Raw genomic sequence first — 20,809 nt, forward strand, 5'->3', positions numbered from 1 at the left:
CTCTTAATTTTAGGAAGAATGAGTAAATTAATGTGTCAGGTTATTGACTGACGTAAAATTTTTAGACGGTTGGTTTAGATTTGTGCTTAAAATTGACGTGTGTTCCATAAATTTTATGCTTGTCGATTACCCGTCCCTTTCCTTTTCGGCGGATAAGAAAAGGACAGATATAACTTAAAATAATATTAGATGGTATTTACAGGAATTAGCACCAATATGTAATTTAGTTTTTTTGACGTTCAAAAAGCGCTAACTTTGTAAGCCAATCTTGAAAAATAAATATTTTTGACTTTTGACTTTTTTTGCGTACATAGGGATATAGGGACAGAAAAAGCGAATTTGTTTTGTACTAAGTGATACTTCCGGAGCGCATTTTTCCGGGAATGTGGGTTTTCCTTCACCTTTGAGCATGTGATCATCATTTATGATACAAATGTGAATTCTAAAATCATTGGTTTGGGTTCATGCTGGAATTCCAACCACAGCACCCACTGACTTCTATTTTAACCAAATCTCCCGTCCATCCAGTCTTAAATTGGACATTCTGACGTCAATACAGCTCCACGATTCCTGAAAACTCACAGTTACAAAGAAGTGATCAAACAAATTTATATTTACAGTTGATAAGTGCCAAATTTGGAGGCAATCCCGAAACATTCGACGCAAAACGAAAGTTTGTCGGTTGGCTATGTGCCAGGCTATGCGGTCAATGGCTTTTAAACTCTGGATGAGCACAAATAAATAGGCACTGTGGCCAAATCAAATCAAATCTTAGTTCTAAGTGAAGTTATTTTTTTTCATTTTTTTTTTAAAGAACGTCTAGGGCCCTCTGCCGAGGTTTTTCTTGCAGCTTTTCCCCGGTTATACAGGTTGTGAGAAGCTGCAGTAGTTTTAGGCGGATGAGACGTTCGTTATGTAAAAATTGACGATTCAAAGTGTAACTATGTTACCTACTGAATAAAGATGTTTTTGAATTTGAGTCTTACAGAGTGTATTTTATCCTTTGTTACCTATTTTAATTATATTTTGTTCATTTCAATTTAGTTTTTACCCACGACGGAACGGAGCAGGTATATGCGTTGAGGGTGAGAGATGTTTGTGTGTGCGTTTGTGCAAAGTAATGTTCCCACCTATCTTCTAAACTAATGATCCGATTTTGATGCGGTTTACAATAATAACGTTATCAGTTCAGTATCAGGACAGCCTCCGTGGTCTAGTGGTTAGCGCGTTAGGCTTACGATCTGGAGGCCCGGGTTCGATTCCCGATGGGGACATTGTCGAAATCACTTTTTGAGATTGTCCTTTGTTTGGTAAGGACTTTTCAGGCTTGAATCACCTGATTGTCCGAAAAAGAAAGATGATTTCGTGCTTCGGAGGGCACGTTAAGCCGTTGGTCCCGGCTATTAGTTGTAAAAAGAACACCTCCACCAACTCACATTGGAGCAGCGTGGTGGAGTATGCTCCATACCCCCTCCGGTTGATTGAGGGGAGGCCTGTGTCCAGCAGTGGGAAGTATATAGGCTGTTTATGTATGTATGTTATCAGTAGTTTTTTTTTATTTTTTGTCCTGAACTGAGACTTAGATAGTATCTACTGGGGGGTTAAAAACGCCACAACGAAGCAATTCATCTAAGAAGCAACATTGCAAACTGACATTTGCGCATATAAAAGTGTGTGCGCAATGCAAATAAACGTCAAATTGCAATATTGCTTTCTTAGATGAATTGCTTCGATGTGACCATTTTAACCCCCTTTTAAACCGACGTGATAGGTGAGCCGTGTCGCCGTCTATAATGGTCGAGACAACTGTGTTAGTGAAAACTGCACTTAAGATAAATTAATAACTCATTGGTGCAAGTACGGTACCGGGATTCGAACCGACGCTTCCCGTTTTAGAAGCAAGCCAATGTACCACAGCTAGAGCTGATCGAGTCTCCTCTATGCAGATTCTGCTTAGGGGAAGATGAGACGCTACTACATCTGCTGTGCAGCTGTGATGCTCTCATACATAGTAGAAGCCGTACACTTGGGGGCCACATTATGGACCCCCAGGTAGTCATGGAGCTTTCTCCCAAAAAGATGATGGATCTCTTCGAACGGATCGGTCTAGAGGATTTTTAAATGTAGGGATTTAGGTCACAATAGATTTGACAAGGTCTCAAGGTCAAGTGATCTCTCGGGCTGTTTTTCAGTCCGGCCCTCACAATTTTCAAATAATAAATAAAAAATGTACCACAGGGCCTTCCAGATCAGAAGATCTATGATAATTACAGATAGTAAATAAATCCACGTGGATATATGGCACGTGTTAGACGCGGACGAACAGCGCGAATTTCACATACGTGCACGGTTATCACTTACGTGCGCAAGCGCATGTGGGTGTGTTCTGCGCAACGTCAAGTGCGCAGTCGGATGTCAATATCAACATGTTTTGATTGCCGTTTTGTTTGCGAATTATTTTGGAGATAGGTAATCTTTTTTTTAAATAACAACGTAATAGAGATAGCTCCACGCCTGTATTCCCTAAGGAGTAGGCTGGCAAAAATAAAGAATGAAGAAAAAATCTTCTTATCGTGTGGGTTGCGAGGTGGAACACCAGCCTCATCAACCTTGGTGTCAGGGTTATGATTGAGCCGCCAAAGGCCCCTGACATGACTCATGTAACGACTACTTACATCAGTAAGTAGTAACCGGGACCAGCGGCTTAACGTGCCTTCCGAAGCACGGATCATCTTACTTTCGGACAATAAGGTGATCAGCCTGTAATGTCCTAACCAAACTAGGGATCAAAAAGTGATTTATGTGATATGTCCCCATATAAATCAATACTATTTACTGATGTAAGCGAATAATCATTACGTGAGCCACGTCAGGGGCCTTTGGCGGCTCAATCATAACCCTGACACCAGGGTTGATGAGACTGGTATTCCACCTCACAACCCACACGATAAGAAGAACTTGACCAAGACCGCTTATCCTACTTCGCAGACGAGGACCAGGTCACGTACGCCTCTTTGTCTCATAATCTAAATTTACATCCGGACAGACAATTATATATAGTTTTTTATTTATGTAGGTAAGTATGTCTGGTAGCTATATTTATAGAATCCATGTCATTTAACTCATATAGTACATGAGACAGATAGCCCTGTTCGGAGAACGCGAGACTTGAATTGTAAGACCAAAATTCGTGCTGGAAAGTGCTTTTTTTTTAAAAAAAAAAAAAAGGAAAGTGCTTCAAAAGTATGAAAACGCTGAAAATACTTTACTGTGCGTATGTTCGAACTCACTTGTAGTATGCATCCGAGGTGTGGAACCCGTGTTATAACAAATACTCATCGGATATTGAACGGATTCAGAGGAGGCTTATGCGGTTCCTCGCCTTTAAGTTTAACTTGCCCATGCAAGACTACCTTCAACGTTGTGCGAAATTACATTTATTACCTTTGTCTTTGCGGAGGGATATGGCGGACATTTGTCTCTTGATGAAGATAGCCCAAGGCTTAATTGATAGTCCACAGCTCCTCGGCAGGATTATCCTTGCAATTCCTTGTCGTAAGCTAAGGCTAAGGAATCCTTCATTGCTTCACATCCCTCGCTATCACACGAACTTTAGAAAGAACAGCTTTTTACTGAGATGTTCCATATTATGTAATAGGCTTGGTCATAACTTGAATTTGGACCTATTTGCTGGCAGCATTCAAGGTGCTAAAAAAGCACTTGTTAGAGACTTCGTTTCCTCTATTGTTTAGATATTTCTATTTTTAAGGTTTTTTCCATATGGTCTTAGAAACGTAATGTAAATTGTGTTTTCTTTCAATCTGTGGAAGCTTGTTAATGGCTTTTATATATTAAGTTAGTATGTAACTTTGTAAATTTAGCTGTAAGCTCCCCAAATAAAATAAAATAAAAATAAGTTTCTTCCAAAATCCACAATAAACTCTTGACATGCAAACCAAGATGGCGTTGATGACGTCACAGTGACACCAGCTCCAGAAACGCAATCCAAATCAAATAGAACATAGACTAAACAAACTGTACTGGGTAAACATTGACTTTGCGCGGTTTATTTAATTGCTCCAAAACTTGCCACTACACTGTGGTCTTTGGTTATAATATTGGCCCCGATTCCTGTAGACACCTAATTTTATTAAGTTATACCAAATTCAAATATATCTTTATTCAATAGGTAACATAGTTACACTTTTGAATCGTCATTTTTTACATAACGAACGTCTCATCCGCCTAAAACTACTGCGGCTTCTCACATACCCGTATAGCCGGGGAAAAGAAGCTGCAAGAAAAACCTCGGCACAGGACCCTAGACGTTCTTTTTTTTTAAAAAAAAAGCAAAATATTATTATACAATTGAGTAATTTACCCGTTCGTTCAGTAATTTACGTTGAGCTCGGTGGCGCAGCGGTAAACGCGCTCGGTCTGCGATTGTTGAAGTTAAGCAACTTTCGCAAAGGCCGGTCATAGGATGGGTGACCACAAAAAACAAAGTTTTCATCTCGAGCTCCTCCGTGCTTCGGAAGGCACGTTAAGCCGTTGGTCCCGGTTGCATTAGCAGTTGTTAATAACCACCAATCCGCACTGGGCCCGCGTGATGGTTTAAGGCCCGATCTTCCTATCCATCCATAGGGAAGGCCCGTGCCCCAGCAGTGGGGACTTTAATGGGCTGGTGATGATGATGATGACCCGTTCACGATCTGTAGGCCTAACATGCACAACGTCATAAAATTTTGTACATACATACATAAACTCACGCCCGTAATCCCTAATGGGGTGGGCAGAGCCACAAGTAATCAAAAACAGCTTGCAGCCACTGTTGATACGATGTCGTTAGCTGGATATGATGAACCTTATGGTGATAAGGTATCAGCCTATCGCCCATAACATTAGTCCATCACGTTAGAGGACACAATCCCTCTGTCGGTTTTTACGACATGCCCGGGAAGACAAGCAGCTGAACGTGTTCTATGTTTTTTATTTGCTCCCAGAACAGCAAATTTTGTCACCATATTTAATCGATGCTGACGATATAATTATGTCGTTTTATCGATTGGCGGTAATGCGAACGCAAACAAGTCATGTCGTTAACTATTAAAAACAAACTTATCGATTTGGACAAGATTTTTTGAATCGATCGATAGTTTCGTCACGCCCTGCTGGAGGTCCGGGTTCGATTCCCAATGGGGACATAGTCGAAATCTCTTTGCGAGACTGCCTTTTCTTTGGTAAGGGCATTGCAGCCTTGAATCACCTGCTGTCAAAAGTGTGATGATTCCGTGCAGAGTATACTGCTTGGCCGGACAAATGGGGATCGTTGAAATCAAAACAGACAGGTCAATGCACGCATTTCTCGGCATTCCAAGTTTGACCTTCGTACAGAGCAGACGTATAAATAGCACAGTGATAAAAGGAAATGAGAATACAGGGTGTTAGTTACACCGTACCAGGTTGATGGTTGCGATGATTGCGAGTGTGGAGTATCACCACAAACTATGGCTCACCTTTTGTGCTGTCCTAAGTGCCCTAACACCTGCACTATTAAATACCAAGCCACTGACAATGCCGTAAGCGTGGCCAATTATTTAATTGAGTAATTTAGCTGCCTAATATCAGTTCTCAGACAGTTAATCCCATCCATGCATTCATATCTTCTAAATAATCACTAACTTTATAATAACCTTTTTTGTAAAGTTTTTGTTTAACTACTGCCTTAAAACAGTTGAAAGGCAAATTCTGAATGTCAATGGGAAAATTCATGTATCTGAATATTCATGAAAATTTTAGAGTGTTTTTTTTTATTATTTTGATGGAATGGTTTTTTTTTAATGGAATTCTATAGTCTCTGCTTACCCCGGTGGGAAATAGGCGTGAGTTTATGTATGTATGTATGGTTTTTATTATTTTCAGTTCCACCATGATCATGACACCCTGTTTATTACCTAAACATTGAGTGATGAAAGTCCAAGATGGATTGCTGATTTAAACTTGAAATGATAACGTGTGACCCCAGCACGTCGCTTTTGTCCTTTGACGTACTTAGGTTCGCGGTCAACGCTCCCCATATGTCCGGCCAAGTAGTTAATGCCGTATGCCCGTTAGTCGCAAAATGTAATGTAAAATGTCTTAATTGCAAAACATTGACGGTCCAGTGGTTGAGCGTTGGGCTCACGATCCGGAGGCCCCGGGTTCGAATCCCGGTGGGGACATATCACAAAAATCACTTTGTGATCCCTAGTTTGGTTAGGACATCACAGCAGCCTGTGATGTCCTAACCAAACTATGATCACCTGATTGTCCGAAAGTAAGATGATCCGTGCTTCGGAAGGCATGTTAAGCCGTTGTTTTAACGGCTAATAGCCGGGACCAACGACTTAACGTGCCCTCCGAAACACAGAATCATCATATTTTTTCAGACAATCAGGTGATTCAAGCTTCCTTACCAAACAAAGGACAGTCTCACAAAGTGATTTCGACAATGTCCCCATCGGGAATCGAACCCAGATCGTGAGCTTAACTCTCTAATTCGACCACGGAGGCTGAGAAGTTTTTTTTTTAGTTAATTTCATGATCTAACCTGCAATTTGGCTGGTTTTCCCTTCGGGTTGGAAGGTCAGTTTGGCAGTCGCTTCTGAAAAAAACCGGACCTTGTTATTTTTGGGTTAAGTTAGGTAAACTGACCTCAGAAAAATAAAGATTAACCGGGGGATATAAATTAGGAAGAAAGAAAGAAAGAAAGAAAGAAAGAAACATTTATTACTTCCGGACACCACAGACACAGACAGACAGGTACATTACATTTAACACAGGACAGAAACCACACGGAAATCAATAAGTACATAGACAAAAAAAATATATATACCAAAACAAAAAGAAAAACAAACCAAAATCATAAAAACAATAATAATAAAACTAAGTATTCTAAATGCAACGCACTGACGGCCCGATCATCTGCGGTGGAGTCCGGAATAAAAGGACCTCGCTCAGCATAAGTCGCGGCGTAAGCCACGACGCTGGTATTCTGCGGGCCCTGCCGAGTGAGGCCACGGACATCGCGGTATATATGTACCTATGTACATACTACTTAAACTTACTTACATATAATTATTTAATATTACAAAAAAAAATTAGATACCTATACCCATAATATTACTACATTTATTTACTATTTATATCTGGGTTGTTCTTCTTTTTTATCGACAATGATCTGTCCTTCGTTCTGCTTCTGATAAGTTAAGTTTTAGAATTTTATTTCATGTTTTGATTGTCCAAAAATATAGTTATCTTATTATACTCAAAATACAAGCAAAATCCTAATCGGTTCCTCAATTAGTTATTAACGTAGCTTGATCGTTTTTCACAAAATTATGTGACAGAGTGGTAAATTGAAATGCTGTCTCCGATGAAAAGGGCCACTCTGTCACAATATTTTTTGGAATGCGCCTGCAAAGAAAAGTATGTTACCAAGATAAAGAGAACCACTAAATAGTCCTCTACAGACACATCTTTATATGATGTTTTAAAATATTTATTGCCGTTATAATTTTAAAGATGTTAAATCCGATAAATCGAGAAAATGTCTTTTTATTGTCGATAAAAAAGAAGAACGACCCATCTACATTAATAACTTTCTTTTTTATTCTAACCTTAAGTATTTATGTATATGTCGGCGTTAGTTATGAATTAAGAAGAGAAATTGATCAAATCGGAAAATAAAATGAAGTTACATCACTTCCGTTATGAAGTTGCAACGCTCCGACGAAAGGTGGCGTACGGCCAGAGCTGCGTGAAGTCGAGAGAGTCACTACAGAGTCGTCGTGTCGAGCGGACGTGCACTGCCGTTCTAGTCGGGCAGTCTACCGCGAACCATCGTCATGAGCGGACGTGTCGAATAATTACGAGGAGTGCTATAGTCGCTCACCTATAACTTGTAGGGACGTCAAGAAAGTGTGATCGGAAAAGAGCACCTAGCAAGTACGTTCACATGTCCCGATGATTCGGTCCGAATGTTGGAACCATGGGTGGTGGAGGGCCCCTTCGCGCTAACGTCCTTATGCGCGCTAGATAACGAGAGACTGTGTAACCGTTACGAATACCGTGACGTTGCCGTGAGTGTGTACCTTATGCTGCGACTTTATTTAATCGTGATACAAAAACTATGTGGAAGTAAATAAAATGATTGTGATACTGATGACGGCCATTATTGTCTTCTAACGCCCACTCTTCTAACGCCCACCCTCCATTCTGATGATGATGTTACGACCCGACCGACCCCCTCTGTTACGACATCAGAAGTGGGATTAGTGGACTTGGATGAAGACAACGTGATGCGACGTTCACAACAAGACAATGCAAGTTTCGATTATCACAATCAGAAGAAGATTATGATGAATATCACATTCGTGTGACCACGTGATGAAGATGTAGTGTCCATTGAAGATGGACCTGACTTTGAAGTGACCTGGACCTTGTTAATAATCGGCATCACTACATGCCGTGAGATATGATGGCGTGAACATCACAATATTTCCATACTGTGTGCAGTCGTGTTTGGAAATTATGGTACCTCAACTTGGAAACTGTTATTACGGTGAGTCGTTTTCATACTGGAATCTTATTGTTATTGACTTTATTGCTGGGTGAATTTCCGTTTCAAATAATGAGAAAATTGCTTTTTTTAAAAACCAAATTGCCGAGACATCTTGTGTCAATCCGTGTCAATCATACCGCGTTTTCCAATCTGTTTTCATCATTGTCAAATCTTTGTATTTTGGTCTAAAAATATTTCGAATTGGTGTAGACACGCTTAACCTGCGTGATTAAAGTTGTATTTTCTCACTCCAAGCAAAAAGAAATTAATCATGACATGATAATTGAGTCTCGTTAAATAACGTGTTTTGTAATCTACCGTCATTCATCAAATGTTTCAAAATTCAACATTCTTTATTGAAATCTTTTTAAACCGATTGAAAGAAAGTCTTGTGAATACGATAATACAGTGAATTCTTTTGTTTCATGTTATAACTTGGTTCGGCAATTGGTGGATTGCAAGCGGGGATGACAATGGCGCGGGCTGAGCTGTAGCCGTGTAAAGTGACGACATCATGGCAGCGCGTTGTATACCGGCCGGACTTGCTGCGCTGTTGCTGTTGAAGACCTAAACCATGTCACAAGACCAGTGGTTGATCTTTTATTGGAAATTCTTATAAGTCATGGTGAGTCGTATCTGTTTTACCTGATTTGAGAGATGGGAAGTTTTAATAAGTTCCAAACGAATATAGTGCAGAAAGTTCTCTTTTGTTAACTTTAGTTAAATTAGAAACCGTAATGGAGTGAAGTAAACATTGCGAAGTAAAATAATTTGGATTATGATTAAGTGAAATAGACTTGAAAAAATGCCTCGAAGCGAATTGCCTTCTGAGTTAAATGTTACTGATTTAGAGAGTGAATAAGATGTTACACGGCACACATACTTTGGTATTGTTATTTTCTCTTTTGTTGTTGTGCTGCATTTCCAGCGTAGTCGTAACTGCAGTCCCGTTAGAGGCTGTTCAGGGCGCGGTGTGCGACTGGAGGTGTGGTGAGTGTGTAGGTCCATGGGGACCTGGTTTTAGTGGTATATGATTACCTTGTGGAAATGACCAATGATGGTCTGTTATGAAAGTGGCAAATGGTTGCCAAACTGTGGCTCCAGCGTAGTCGTAACTGCAGTCCCGTTAGAGGCTGTTCAGGGCGCGGTGTGCGACTGGAGGTGTGGTGATTGTTTAGGTCCATGGGGACCTGGTTTTAGTGGTATCTGATTACCTTGTTAAGTTGACCAATGGTGGTCTGTTATGAAAGTGGCAAATGGTTGCCAATGTTGACTTATCACCGAGTATTTATGTGCCCGTGTATGTGTGTGTAGAATGAACAGTCTAAGATATTTTTTGTTTTTTTGATCATTGTTGTTGTTGATGTTGATTGAGGCATTCTTTCAAATTGTTTACTCTGTGTGGTGATGCACACGGGAAATCCACTTGATGGATATGTGTACTTAAGTCTCATGTAGAGCTCATGTAGAGTCACAAGTAGAGCTCATGTAGAGTCACAAGTAGAGCTCATGTAGAGTCACAAGTAGAGCTCATGTAGAGTCACAAGTAGAGCTCATGTAGAGTCACAAGTAGAGCTCATGTAGAGTCACAAGTAGAGCTCATGTAGAGTCACAAGTAGAGCTCATGTAGAGTCACAAGTAGAGCTCATGTAGAGTCACAAGTAGAGCTCATGTAGAGTCATAAGTAGAGCTCATGTAGAGTCACAAGTACTGTAGAGCTCATGTAGAGTCACAAATAGAGCTCGGACGAGTCCTTTATAGAGTCTCATGTCAGGTCAGGAATGACCGAGCGAACTTGGATACTGTGCTGTGGTATATTGTTTCAGATTAACACACGAGGACGTGTGTCACGCAGGATGGCCGTGTCGGCGTTAGTTATGAATTAAGAAGAGAAATTGATCAAATCGGAAAATAAAATGAAGTTACATCACTTCCGTTATGAAGTTGCAACGCTCCGACGAAAGGTGGCGTACGGCCAGAGCTGCGTGAAGTCGAGAGAGTCACTACAGAGTCGTCGTGTCGAGCGGACGTGCACTGCCGTTCTAGTCGGGCAGTCTACCGCGAACCATCGTCATGAGCGGACGTGTCGAATAATTACGAGGAGTGCTATAGTCGCTCACCTATAACTTGTAGGGACGTCAAGAAAGTGTGATCGGAAAAGAGCACCTAGCAAGTACGTTCACATGTCCCGATGATTCGGTCCGAATGTTGGAACCATGGGTGGTGGAGGGCCCCTTCGCGCTAACGTCCTTATGCGCGCTAGATAACGAGAGACTGTGTAACCGTTACGAATACCGTGACGTTGCCGTGAGTGTGTACCTTATGCTGCGACTTTATTTAATCGTGATACAAAAACTATGTGGAAGTAAATAAAATGATTGTGATACTGATGACGGCCATTATTGTCTTCTAACGCCCACTCTTCTAACGCCCACCCTCCATTCTGATGATGATGTTACGACCCGACCGACCCCCACTGCTACGACATATACATCTTTGTGATAATGGGCCCGATTCCTGCAGACATCTCCTAATTTTACTTTAAGTTATACCTGTCATTTTCTTATCCACCGAAAATGAAAGGGACGGTTGATTGACAGCCCTTAATTTTAGAAAGAATGAGTAAATTAATGAATAACCCGGGCGAATCAAAAAGATATCTCGCTGGTATGCAAAAGTTTGACGTGTGTTGTCAACTTAATTCTGTCGGGTTATTAGGCAATGTAAATAATAATAATAAATAAATAATAATAATACTCATTTATTTCAGCCAATAAAGCCATAGTTATAGAAAAAATACAAAAAAAATATATATACAGAATAAATTAAAATAAAAAGTAAAAAAAAATATAAAGTATACAATAAAATAAAATATTAACCTTCATAATTATAAGGTTTAGTCAATGCACGTTACTTTTTGTTTGCGTTCTGGTGTACACGCTGCCAATGCCGAAATATCGGGCTGCGATATATGTCATTACATAAGGTCTTTAGGATTGCATTTTCAGCGCTACGCAGCCTACCCCAAAAGGAAGCTATACGCGACCGAATGACTGCGAAGAAATCGGGGACCAATCCATCAGCAAACATAGTCGACGCACTACAGTATCTTGGCATTTTCATGAGGATACGATATGCGTCATTATATTGTACCCTCATGGTACTAAACGATTTACACATGTAGTTGGTCCACAAATGACAGGTGTACATGTTTTGGCAGAATGCTTTGAACAATGTTGTCTTGATCTCCCTGTTGCATCTGTAGAACCTACGTGCGCTCATGTTCGCTCTGATGGAGAGGGCCCGGCGTTCACGCTCAATATCGTCATCGTCACTAAGATCTTCCGTCAGGTAATGACCAAGATACTTGAACCGCTGCACCCTCCCAATTTCCAGCCCATTGAGCGTCAGCCCCGGTACGTACTCCGGACCTCTCCCAGCCCTAAACACCATCATTTCAGTTTTTGCCACGTTATACTTCAGTCCATGAGTATTAGCATAATGCTCACAAACTGAAAGTAGCATTCGCAACCCGTGTATTGAGGGACTGAGAAGCACCATGTCATCAGCATAGCTGAGGTTGTTTACACAAACCCCCCTAACATGGCATCCTAATCTGGTGCCTCTCAATTCCCCAATTAAATCGTTTATATAGAGGTTGAAAATATTTATAGGGTTGTTTTCTAGATGTTATATGCCATAAATTTTATGCTTGTCGATTACCGGTCCCTTTCCTTTTCGGCGGATAAGAAAATGACAGATATAAGTTAAAATAAAATTAGATGGTGTTTTCAGGAATTAGCATCAATATTTGTTTATGCACACTCTAATTCTATTAAACTAATTTGGTATTATATTATAATTTATTTATTATGTACACTATTTACACATGTTTATGGAACACGATGTTCGTGCGTCACCCAACAGGGTCCACATAATACCAGCGCCGTGGTTCACGCCGCGACTTGTGCTGAGTGAGGCCCTTTTATCTCAGGACGTCCACCACCACCTTATGATCATTTCGACAAACATCCGTCTTGCTTTTTTGTAATTGTTTTAGTGGAAATTTGATATGATGTTGTTTTCTTTTTTTGTGTATGGCGCCCTTTTATAATAAACTATTTCTATTCTATTCTATTCATATTAGATGCTTAGACGGACGTACATTGACCAAATTGGGGATGTCCTTGTGGCTAATAAAATTAAAAATAGTACTTTTTTTTTTTGGAATCTGCCCCCTACCCCTTCAATACCGGCCTAACCATGTCAGGGTTATGATTGAGCCGCCAAAGGCCCCTGACGTGGCTCATGTAACGATTACTCACTTACATCATTGAATAGTAACTGGGACCAATGGCTTAACGTGCCTTTTGAGGCACGGAGTCATTTAAACAGAAAGTACAAGACAGCCTTCTTGCTAAGGTAATAATTTCTTCCAAGCAAAATTGTTGTTTTTTTAATAGCAAGCCTTAAAAATAATAGGTATGTACTTGAAAATTTGGCAAAAAGTACTAGGAGGCTATAACATGAAAGCGAGTTTTCTATCGATTGGATAGATTCACCTTCGGTTGACCAAGGTCGAGGACCTAGACGTCTCGCCTTGGGGTCGACGACCCGCGAATGTGTGCTCGAAATTCGAACTACCTTTTTGAACTCCCGCACTTTCTGTTGTCCTGGTACTTTCGCGGCGTCGCTTCTATATGTACTTGTTGAAAAAAAAAAGGCTGTGTATTAAAAAAAAGACGCGGCGCTACTGTCGCAGTTTCTGCATGGAATTATTATGGCTTGTCACTTAGTTCCATTGAAATCCGTCGACTTCTTTCGTAGTAAGGATTATTGTAATCCACGGTCTTCATTATGTAATAACATTGATAAAGTCGAAATCTGTGTTTTACTGCCCGAGTTGGTATGGGAACAGGAAATATAAAACAAAAGAGAAATAGAAAGAGTACAACAGGCGGCCTTATTGCTAAATAGCAATCTTTTCCAGGCAACCTTTGAGCATAGGAGATATTTGATATTATATGACATAGCGGGATAGTGCGACATAGGAATATTTGTAGATATAAAAATAAAAAAGAAGATACGACTTTGAAACAGACTACTCTGGGCGCCATCCTACTCGCGTCAGACAGAGTACTGCGGGGCTGAAGGCAAGAGGGAAACCACTGCTCTATTTTTCCCTAAAAAAGTAGGATGGAAAATGCTACACCGACAAGAGCGTGGCTCTTGATTGTGAGCCTAGAAAGTCCTTCGTAATTATAATAAATATATCAATCCATAAACTACTACATTCCATAAAAGAAAGGAAAAAAAGATGAAAGGAATATTGTCGTTATCTATTGTAGTATAAAGGTAAGTATCTCTCTCGCTATTTAAGAGCTGTGCTCTTGTCGGTGGAGTAATCGCCATTCCTCTCTTCTTCCCGCCAAATCCTTCACCTCCCGATACGACACGACCTGCACCTTCTCTTTTATTTGTTTCATAAATGTTATCCTAGGTCTGCCCCTACCTCTCTTCCCTTCAATTTTTCCTTCTATAATGTTTGTTATAAATGAATCGTGTCGTATCGAAATGAAATGAAATGAAATGAAATGAAATGAAATGAAATTTATTGTCATAAATGTGGTAAGTATATCGATGTAAGTAAATCTTATTAGCGCTCAGCACATTTAGTCATGTTGTGACATACAATAATAACTACTAAAAAATATTACAAAAACACTTATCTATATAAAAAAAGAAAGAAAAGGAAAAAAAAAACCTATTTATAAACTGAAAAACTCACTTATGCTATAAAACTGCTTCCCCTTTAACCACTTTTTGAGTTGGGATCTAAACTTTAGATGGGGTAGCTCTTTAATATAGGACGGAATGGCGTTATATGTTCTCACACACAATCATATTTCCTCTCCGGTTCTCTAAAGGTAAGTATAACATTTTTGTATTTTATGAATTGATTTGACGTTATCTACGCACTTGCAAAACCATCCTTGAGCGTTTGATGTCATTAATCGCGCGATAACATAAAACGACGTAAAAAATGTTGATAAAATAGCAAATGTTTAGAAGTAACATCGACCTACGATTCTTACGATCACGCGAGCAAAATATTGTGCAAATTTTCGCGTAAACATATTACGAACTTTACAAAGATAACTCAAGGTGAAAGATGGTTAGTACCTTGTTAAAATAATTAGTAAATAATAATATAATTAGTTATAAAAATAATTAGACGTTTTACACAGTATCCCACTCTATACAAACATTTCATTCTAAGGGTCAAGTCAAGGCTCATGCTCAAGTCTGTTTTTATATAAGAACTGTCACATTGACATGATCTTGAGGGCAGTCTCGAAGCTGAGATTAGTTTATTAATACCACTCTTAGCGTAGTATTATTCCTTATTCTATGCCCTAAGCCTGCCTGTCGACCGGAGAAGAAACGGAGAAATATTCAAATTCAAAATGTCTTTTTCTGGTACGGCTTTGAAATGGACTCCATACCACTCGCTTCAGACAGAATACTGCGGGGTAGAAGGCAAGAGGGAAACCACTGCCCTATTTTTCCCTAAAAACGTAGCATGGAGAATGCTACACCGACAAGAGCGTGGCTCTTAAATTAGTAATGATGATATCCAATCGAACACGAAACACCGTCCTGTAAACGCAATAGACATTTGACATTTCGTAACATTAAATAAATCAGATCAAATGATCTGTAACTGACGCAATGATTGCTAACATTTAATGGGTTAGTTTATTTATATTTAGATAGGGCAATGACTTGACATACCATTTTATATTTATTTATTTAACATAACGTAACACATAACCTTTGAAAATCACTTTGTGATCTCTAGTTTGGTTAGAACATTACATGCCGACCACCTGATTGTCCGAAAGTAAGATAATCCGTGCTTCGGACGGCACGTTAAGCCGTTGCTCCCGTCTATTAGCCGTAAAAACATCTCCACCAACCCGCATTGGAGCAGCGTGGTGTAGTGTGCTCCATACCCCCTTCGGTTGATTGAGGGGAGGCCTGTGCCCAGCAGTGGGACGTATATGTTTATGTTATTTTAATAGGTAGTTTTACATCTATAGTCCCAACTAAGCAATAAACATGTTAATATATGTATGTTTCTTAAACAATAGGCATAGCAACCTTGACTACGACACTTAATATACAGCCTACATTGTCCAAAAATAGATGTAACTGGATCTATGCAGTGTAGGATCGTGTTTCACAATCGGATTGAGACTTCAGACCACCCACTCAAGTTTTACATTGCTTCTCAATAACATTTACTCACAAAGATACCGACCCCGCCGGCATGGTTGACGACTTCCCTCAATCAGCGTTTAACGCTATCGACCCGCTAGGGTCGATTAATTCTTTCAAATATTCTTCCTCTCAGACGACGCCCTGAGTCGAGGTTCGCGCCCAACTGGGCACCCTCAGGCCTGTTGTCTTAAACGTTGTACCGGGTGAGAGCCTTCAGCGCTCCCCATTTGTCCGGCCAAGTAGTTAATGCCATCTGCGGCAAATCTACAATAAGTCACGTCAAAAACAAAATACTAATAAAGTATGGAACGGAAAATAATGAAAACCAAGAAACATTTTCATGAATTTTCCGACAAGAAATTCTGCTTGATATCAACTCAGAATCATGGTCTGAATCATCCCCCTAAGTATTCGTTATGGTGTCACTATCAGCCGGTATATGCGCTTACATAACATAACATAAAACATAAACAGCCTATATACGTCCCACTGCTGGGCACAGGCCTCCCCTCAATCAACCGGAGGGGGTATGGAGCATACTCCACCACGCTGCTCCACTGCGGGTTGGTGGAGGTGTTTTTACGGCTAATAGCCGGGACCAACGGCTTAACGTGCCCTCCGAAGCACGGAATCATCTTACTTTTTCGGACAATCAGGTGATTCAAGCCTGAAAAGTCCTTACCAAACAAAGGACAGTCTCACAAAGTGATTTCGACAATGTCCCCATCGGGAATCGAACCCGGACCTCCAGATCGTGAGCCTAACGCTTTAACCACTAGACCACGGAGGCTGTTATGTGTTGTGTTATGTTATGTATATGCGCTTATGTTATGTTTATTTGAAGCTCATCGGTATATTTGTATGGACACTTCACTTCTGGCGAAGTTCCAAGTTACTGCAATGGTCATGCGGTATAAATATTCGTGATTTACCGTTAATTCATCATCATTAAGAACGACCTCCGTGGTCCAGTGGTTGAGCGTTGGGCTCACGATCGGTCCTGGGTTCGATTCCCGGTGGGGACATATAACAAAAATCACTTTGTGATCCCTAGTTTGGTTAGGACATTACAGGCTGATCACCTGATTGTCCGAAAGTAACATGATCCGCGCTTCGGAAGGCACGTTAAGCCGCTGGTCCCGGTTACTTACTGATTTAAGTTAGTAGTCGTTCATGAGCCATGTTTGGGGCCTTTGGCGGCTCAATAGTAACTCTGCCTCCAGGGTTGATGAGGTTGGTAGTCCACCTCACAACCCACACGATAGATGGTCGAGGCAACTGTGTTAGTGAATACTGCACGTGGAATGAATAACTCCTTGGTGCAAGTCCGGTACCAGAGCTCCTCGTTTGAGAAGCAAGCTGGTGAATAGGACCATGACAACTATATGCTACAGATTACATATACGTCCTACTGCTGGGCACAGGCCTACCCTCAATCAACCGGAGGGGGTATGGAGCATACTCCACCACGCTGCTCCACTGCGGGTTGGTGGAGGTGTTGTTCCGGGACCAACGGCTTAACGTGCCCTCCGAAGCACGGAATCATCTTACTTTTTCGGACAATCAGGTGATTCAAGCCTGAAAAGTCCTTACCAAACAAAGGACAGTCTCACAAAGTGATTTCGACAATGTCCCCATCGGGAATCGAACCCGAACCTCCAGATCGGGAGCCTAACGCTCTAACCACTAGACCACGGAGGCTGTCCCTTCCTACAGATTGAAGATAAAAAGGTTTTTTACAGCTTTTGTCGGTGGAGTAATCGCCATTCCTCTCTTCTTCCCGCCAAATCGTCCTCCTGATACGACACGACCTGCACCTTCTCTTTTATTTGTTTCATAAATGTTCTCCTAGGTCTACCCCTTCCTCTTTCCTTCAATTTTTCCTTCTATGATGTTCTTTATAAACGAATCGTGTCGTATCAGGTGGCCAATCATATTTCCTCTCCGGTTCTCCATAGTCTTTATTATGGTTCCTCCATAACTAGGTACTTTGGCGGCGAGGGTGTGCTGCCGCCAAAGGATGTTTTCAGGGTACCGAACTGAGCATAGCACCCCGCTAGCCACAAGTTGGTATTGTGACTAGGGATCGACGATCCAACGGTGTTATGTTGGAAGTTGTATATATGCGTCACGCTGTGTAAACTTCGTTAGCGCGTTTCAGGACTGCATTATTGAATGTGGCGCCATCTGTTGCATGCGGGCGGAACTAGCTAACCGAAATAAATCATGTTTTATTGTTACAAATGTCTAGTCAATTCTCCCATCAACCCGTCAGCCCGCATGCCGTCAATTGGTCAATTTCTCAGACAATAGACTGACGCACCTCCGAGCTATATTCGGCGGCCATCATTCAATTTATTATCCAATATACTAGCAGTTGCTTGCTATTTCTGTAGGTTGCTAATACTGCGAGTTGTCGTAGAGCAGGGGTGGCCAACCCGTCGGTCGCAACTGTTATACCACTGGATCGTGGCAACGCAAAAAAATATAAATACCTATGGTATAAGAAGACCAGGTATGCAGTTTTGAGCAGTAGAGTTCCTATACCATGTAAATACCTACGTAGGAGCTCGGTGACGCAGCGGTAAATGCGCTCGGTCTGCGATTGTTGAAGTTAAGCAACTTTCGCAAAGGCCGGTCAAAGGATGGGTGACCACAAGAAAAAAATAAGTTCATCTCCAGCTCCTCCTTGCTTCGGAAGGCACGTTAAGCCGTTAGTACCGGCTGCATTAGTCGTTAATAACCACCAATCCGGACTGTGCCCGCGTGGTGGTTTCCCGATCTCCCTATCCATCCATAGGGAAGGCCCGTGCCCCAGCAGTAGGGACGTTAATGGGCTGGTGATGATGACCTACGTAGACCCATGGTATAAGACGACAGATTCTCAAAAGAAAAATGATGCACGATTTTTTTGTTAGCCACAAATAGTCCGTATGCCAATTTTTAGCTTTCTAAAATTTGCGGAATGCTCGATACAAACTTCCGTGCCCCATTTTAGGTAAGTGGGCGGTTAGAAAGAAACAAAAATTTGCAGTCTCGTCAATTCGTCGCTCCGTTTTGCCGTGAATGTGAAGGACGGACTAACAAACAGATATACATATACACTTTCCCAATTATAATTTAAAAACAAAATATATTCTTCAAATTTGGCTTACATAGTAGGTACCTACCTATTTACCACTTTTTAAACGTCAAGAATTTAATTAGGTACATACCTATGTAGGTAACTAGCTGTAAAACTACTACCACATCGGAAGCTGTATCGCTATGGGAAAGACGTGGCCAGAAAACCTCCCAGCACAGGGCCCTACTCCTACTGTTTCATGTTTTCCTTTCTTTTGTTAAGTCTATTGTGAAATAGATACGTACATAGGTAGACCTACCTACTAAGATTTAAGCCGTTAAATAGGTACTAGGAATTCTCTCTTTATTTAAGAGCTGCGCTCTTCTCGGTGGAGTAATCGCCATTACTCCATAGATAGGGCGTGTAGAACGGTGGTTGCCCCAATCGCCCAATTTCTCAATCGGTGATGTTCTAGCTAGAGCCCTACCAGAATCCATTTCCTCGGCCTTCAATCAGTACTGACACCGCTGCCTGGCATCAGGGGTGCGCAATACTAGGAATTACATGGGACATAGGTAAACATACCTGGTAAGGAGTCAGTGTATATTATATAGCATACAACTCTGCCTACCCCTTCGGAGATACAGGCGTGAAGCAATGTTATAGATGCACTTTACACGTGTAATAAACGCTTACACAAAAGAAACTTTAAAACAATGTGTAAATAGGTTGTTTTCTATGTAAATAAGTGGTTAGCAGTTGATTAGAAGGTCATTTTTGTATATAAACATTTTGTTAGTAGGTTTGTTTACCAACAGTTGCAGACAAAATGTCCACCAATCAATAGGTAAAGTACCAGGAGAGCATAGAAACGTGGAGCTTAGCCTGCACGATTATGGTATAACCCAACCAAATAGGGAAGTCTGTCCGTACAAAGTTATTACCGCAATCAAGTCCGCTTGTAAATTTGACGGTTAATCACAAATCACGAACAATACAATCACTTGTTTGCTTAGTAAACTATGACGTAAATAAATTAAAATTATATTTTATTGACCTCAGGTTCAACGCATACAAACCGCCATGTTGAAATGCAGTTTAAAAAACGTAAACAAAACACAGCTGTTGCTTGTTAACTGCGTAATTTCCAGTAAATACACGAAATACAGAATATTCCAGCTTCTTTTATCACAGTTTCCACGCGCGATTGACGCGATATCCCAGATTTTACACGTATACCATTTCGTCATGCATTTCTAATCAAATAATTGTTTACAACAACTTACCGCTCAGATCTTCGATGGTATTCAGTTTTCGAGTAGCCATTTTCGCGTAGAACGCAAACACTGCACGTGGGAACTTTATACTTTACAAAGCGTTCACTTTTCGATTGTTTTTCGCGTACTTTTTGCGTAGTAAAATCGGCGGATTGACTTCGGACGTCCTGAACCGCCGTGATTCCTTTGTTTTCTGTTTTGATGCGAAGGGGAGGTGAAGGGGTGATTGTCAACGCGCGGGAGGATATCGTTCCACAAATTTTAGCCAATAGGAATCGAAGACGTCTGAGTGTAAACCTGTGATTGGCTGAAAAAATTGTAAACAAAACATTTTCTTGCCAAAAGTAAATAATGTTCAAGGACAAGTCATATTTTTTTTTGGAAACCTTTCTCTTTAAATAAATATAAAGTAATTAATAAATATAAAGTAATTGACATTTATTTTTATATCATTGTGTTAATCGACGATAATTATTCTTAGGATTTGAAAATTAATAAGGACAATTTATAACTTTTTGAAAAGTGGCATTACGCCTTATTTTGTCTATGGTTTTGATTTTGTCATGTCATTGACCTCGTCGA

General features: G+C 40.7%; 1 protein-coding gene and 1 long non-coding RNA gene across 3 annotated transcripts in view; one reads left to right on the plus strand and one right to left on the minus strand.

Annotated features, from left to right (window-relative positions):
* LOC126379600 (BCL2/adenovirus E1B 19 kDa protein-interacting protein 3) overlaps window positions 1-20,441 on the minus strand; it is a 50,629-nt gene extending 30,188 nt beyond the window's left edge. Inside the window, exons 1-2 of one of the 2 annotated variants that reach the window (XM_050028416.1) lie at window positions 20,237-20,441; window positions 6,590-6,643 (exon numbers count right to left, since the gene is read on the minus strand). In XM_050028416.1, coding sequence (XP_049884373.1) covers window positions 6,590-6,643; window positions 20,237-20,276 — 94 coding nt within the window. In that variant the 5' untranslated portion in view covers window positions 20,277-20,441. The remainder of the gene's footprint in view (window positions 1-6,589; window positions 6,644-20,236) is intronic. The other variant, XM_050028417.1, reaches the window with a different exon arrangement.
* The window catches only part of LOC126379644 (uncharacterized), a 72,337-nt gene that overhangs the window by 28,728 nt on the left and 22,800 nt on the right, over window positions 1-20,809 (plus strand). The gene's annotated exons all lie outside the window — the stretch shown is intronic.

The sequence above is a fragment of the Pectinophora gossypiella genome, chromosome 29 (genome assembly GCF_024362695.1).
Source record: "Pectinophora gossypiella chromosome 29, ilPecGoss1.1, whole genome shotgun sequence".
Classification (NCBI taxonomy): Eukaryota; Metazoa; Arthropoda; class Insecta; order Lepidoptera; family Gelechiidae; genus Pectinophora; species Pectinophora gossypiella.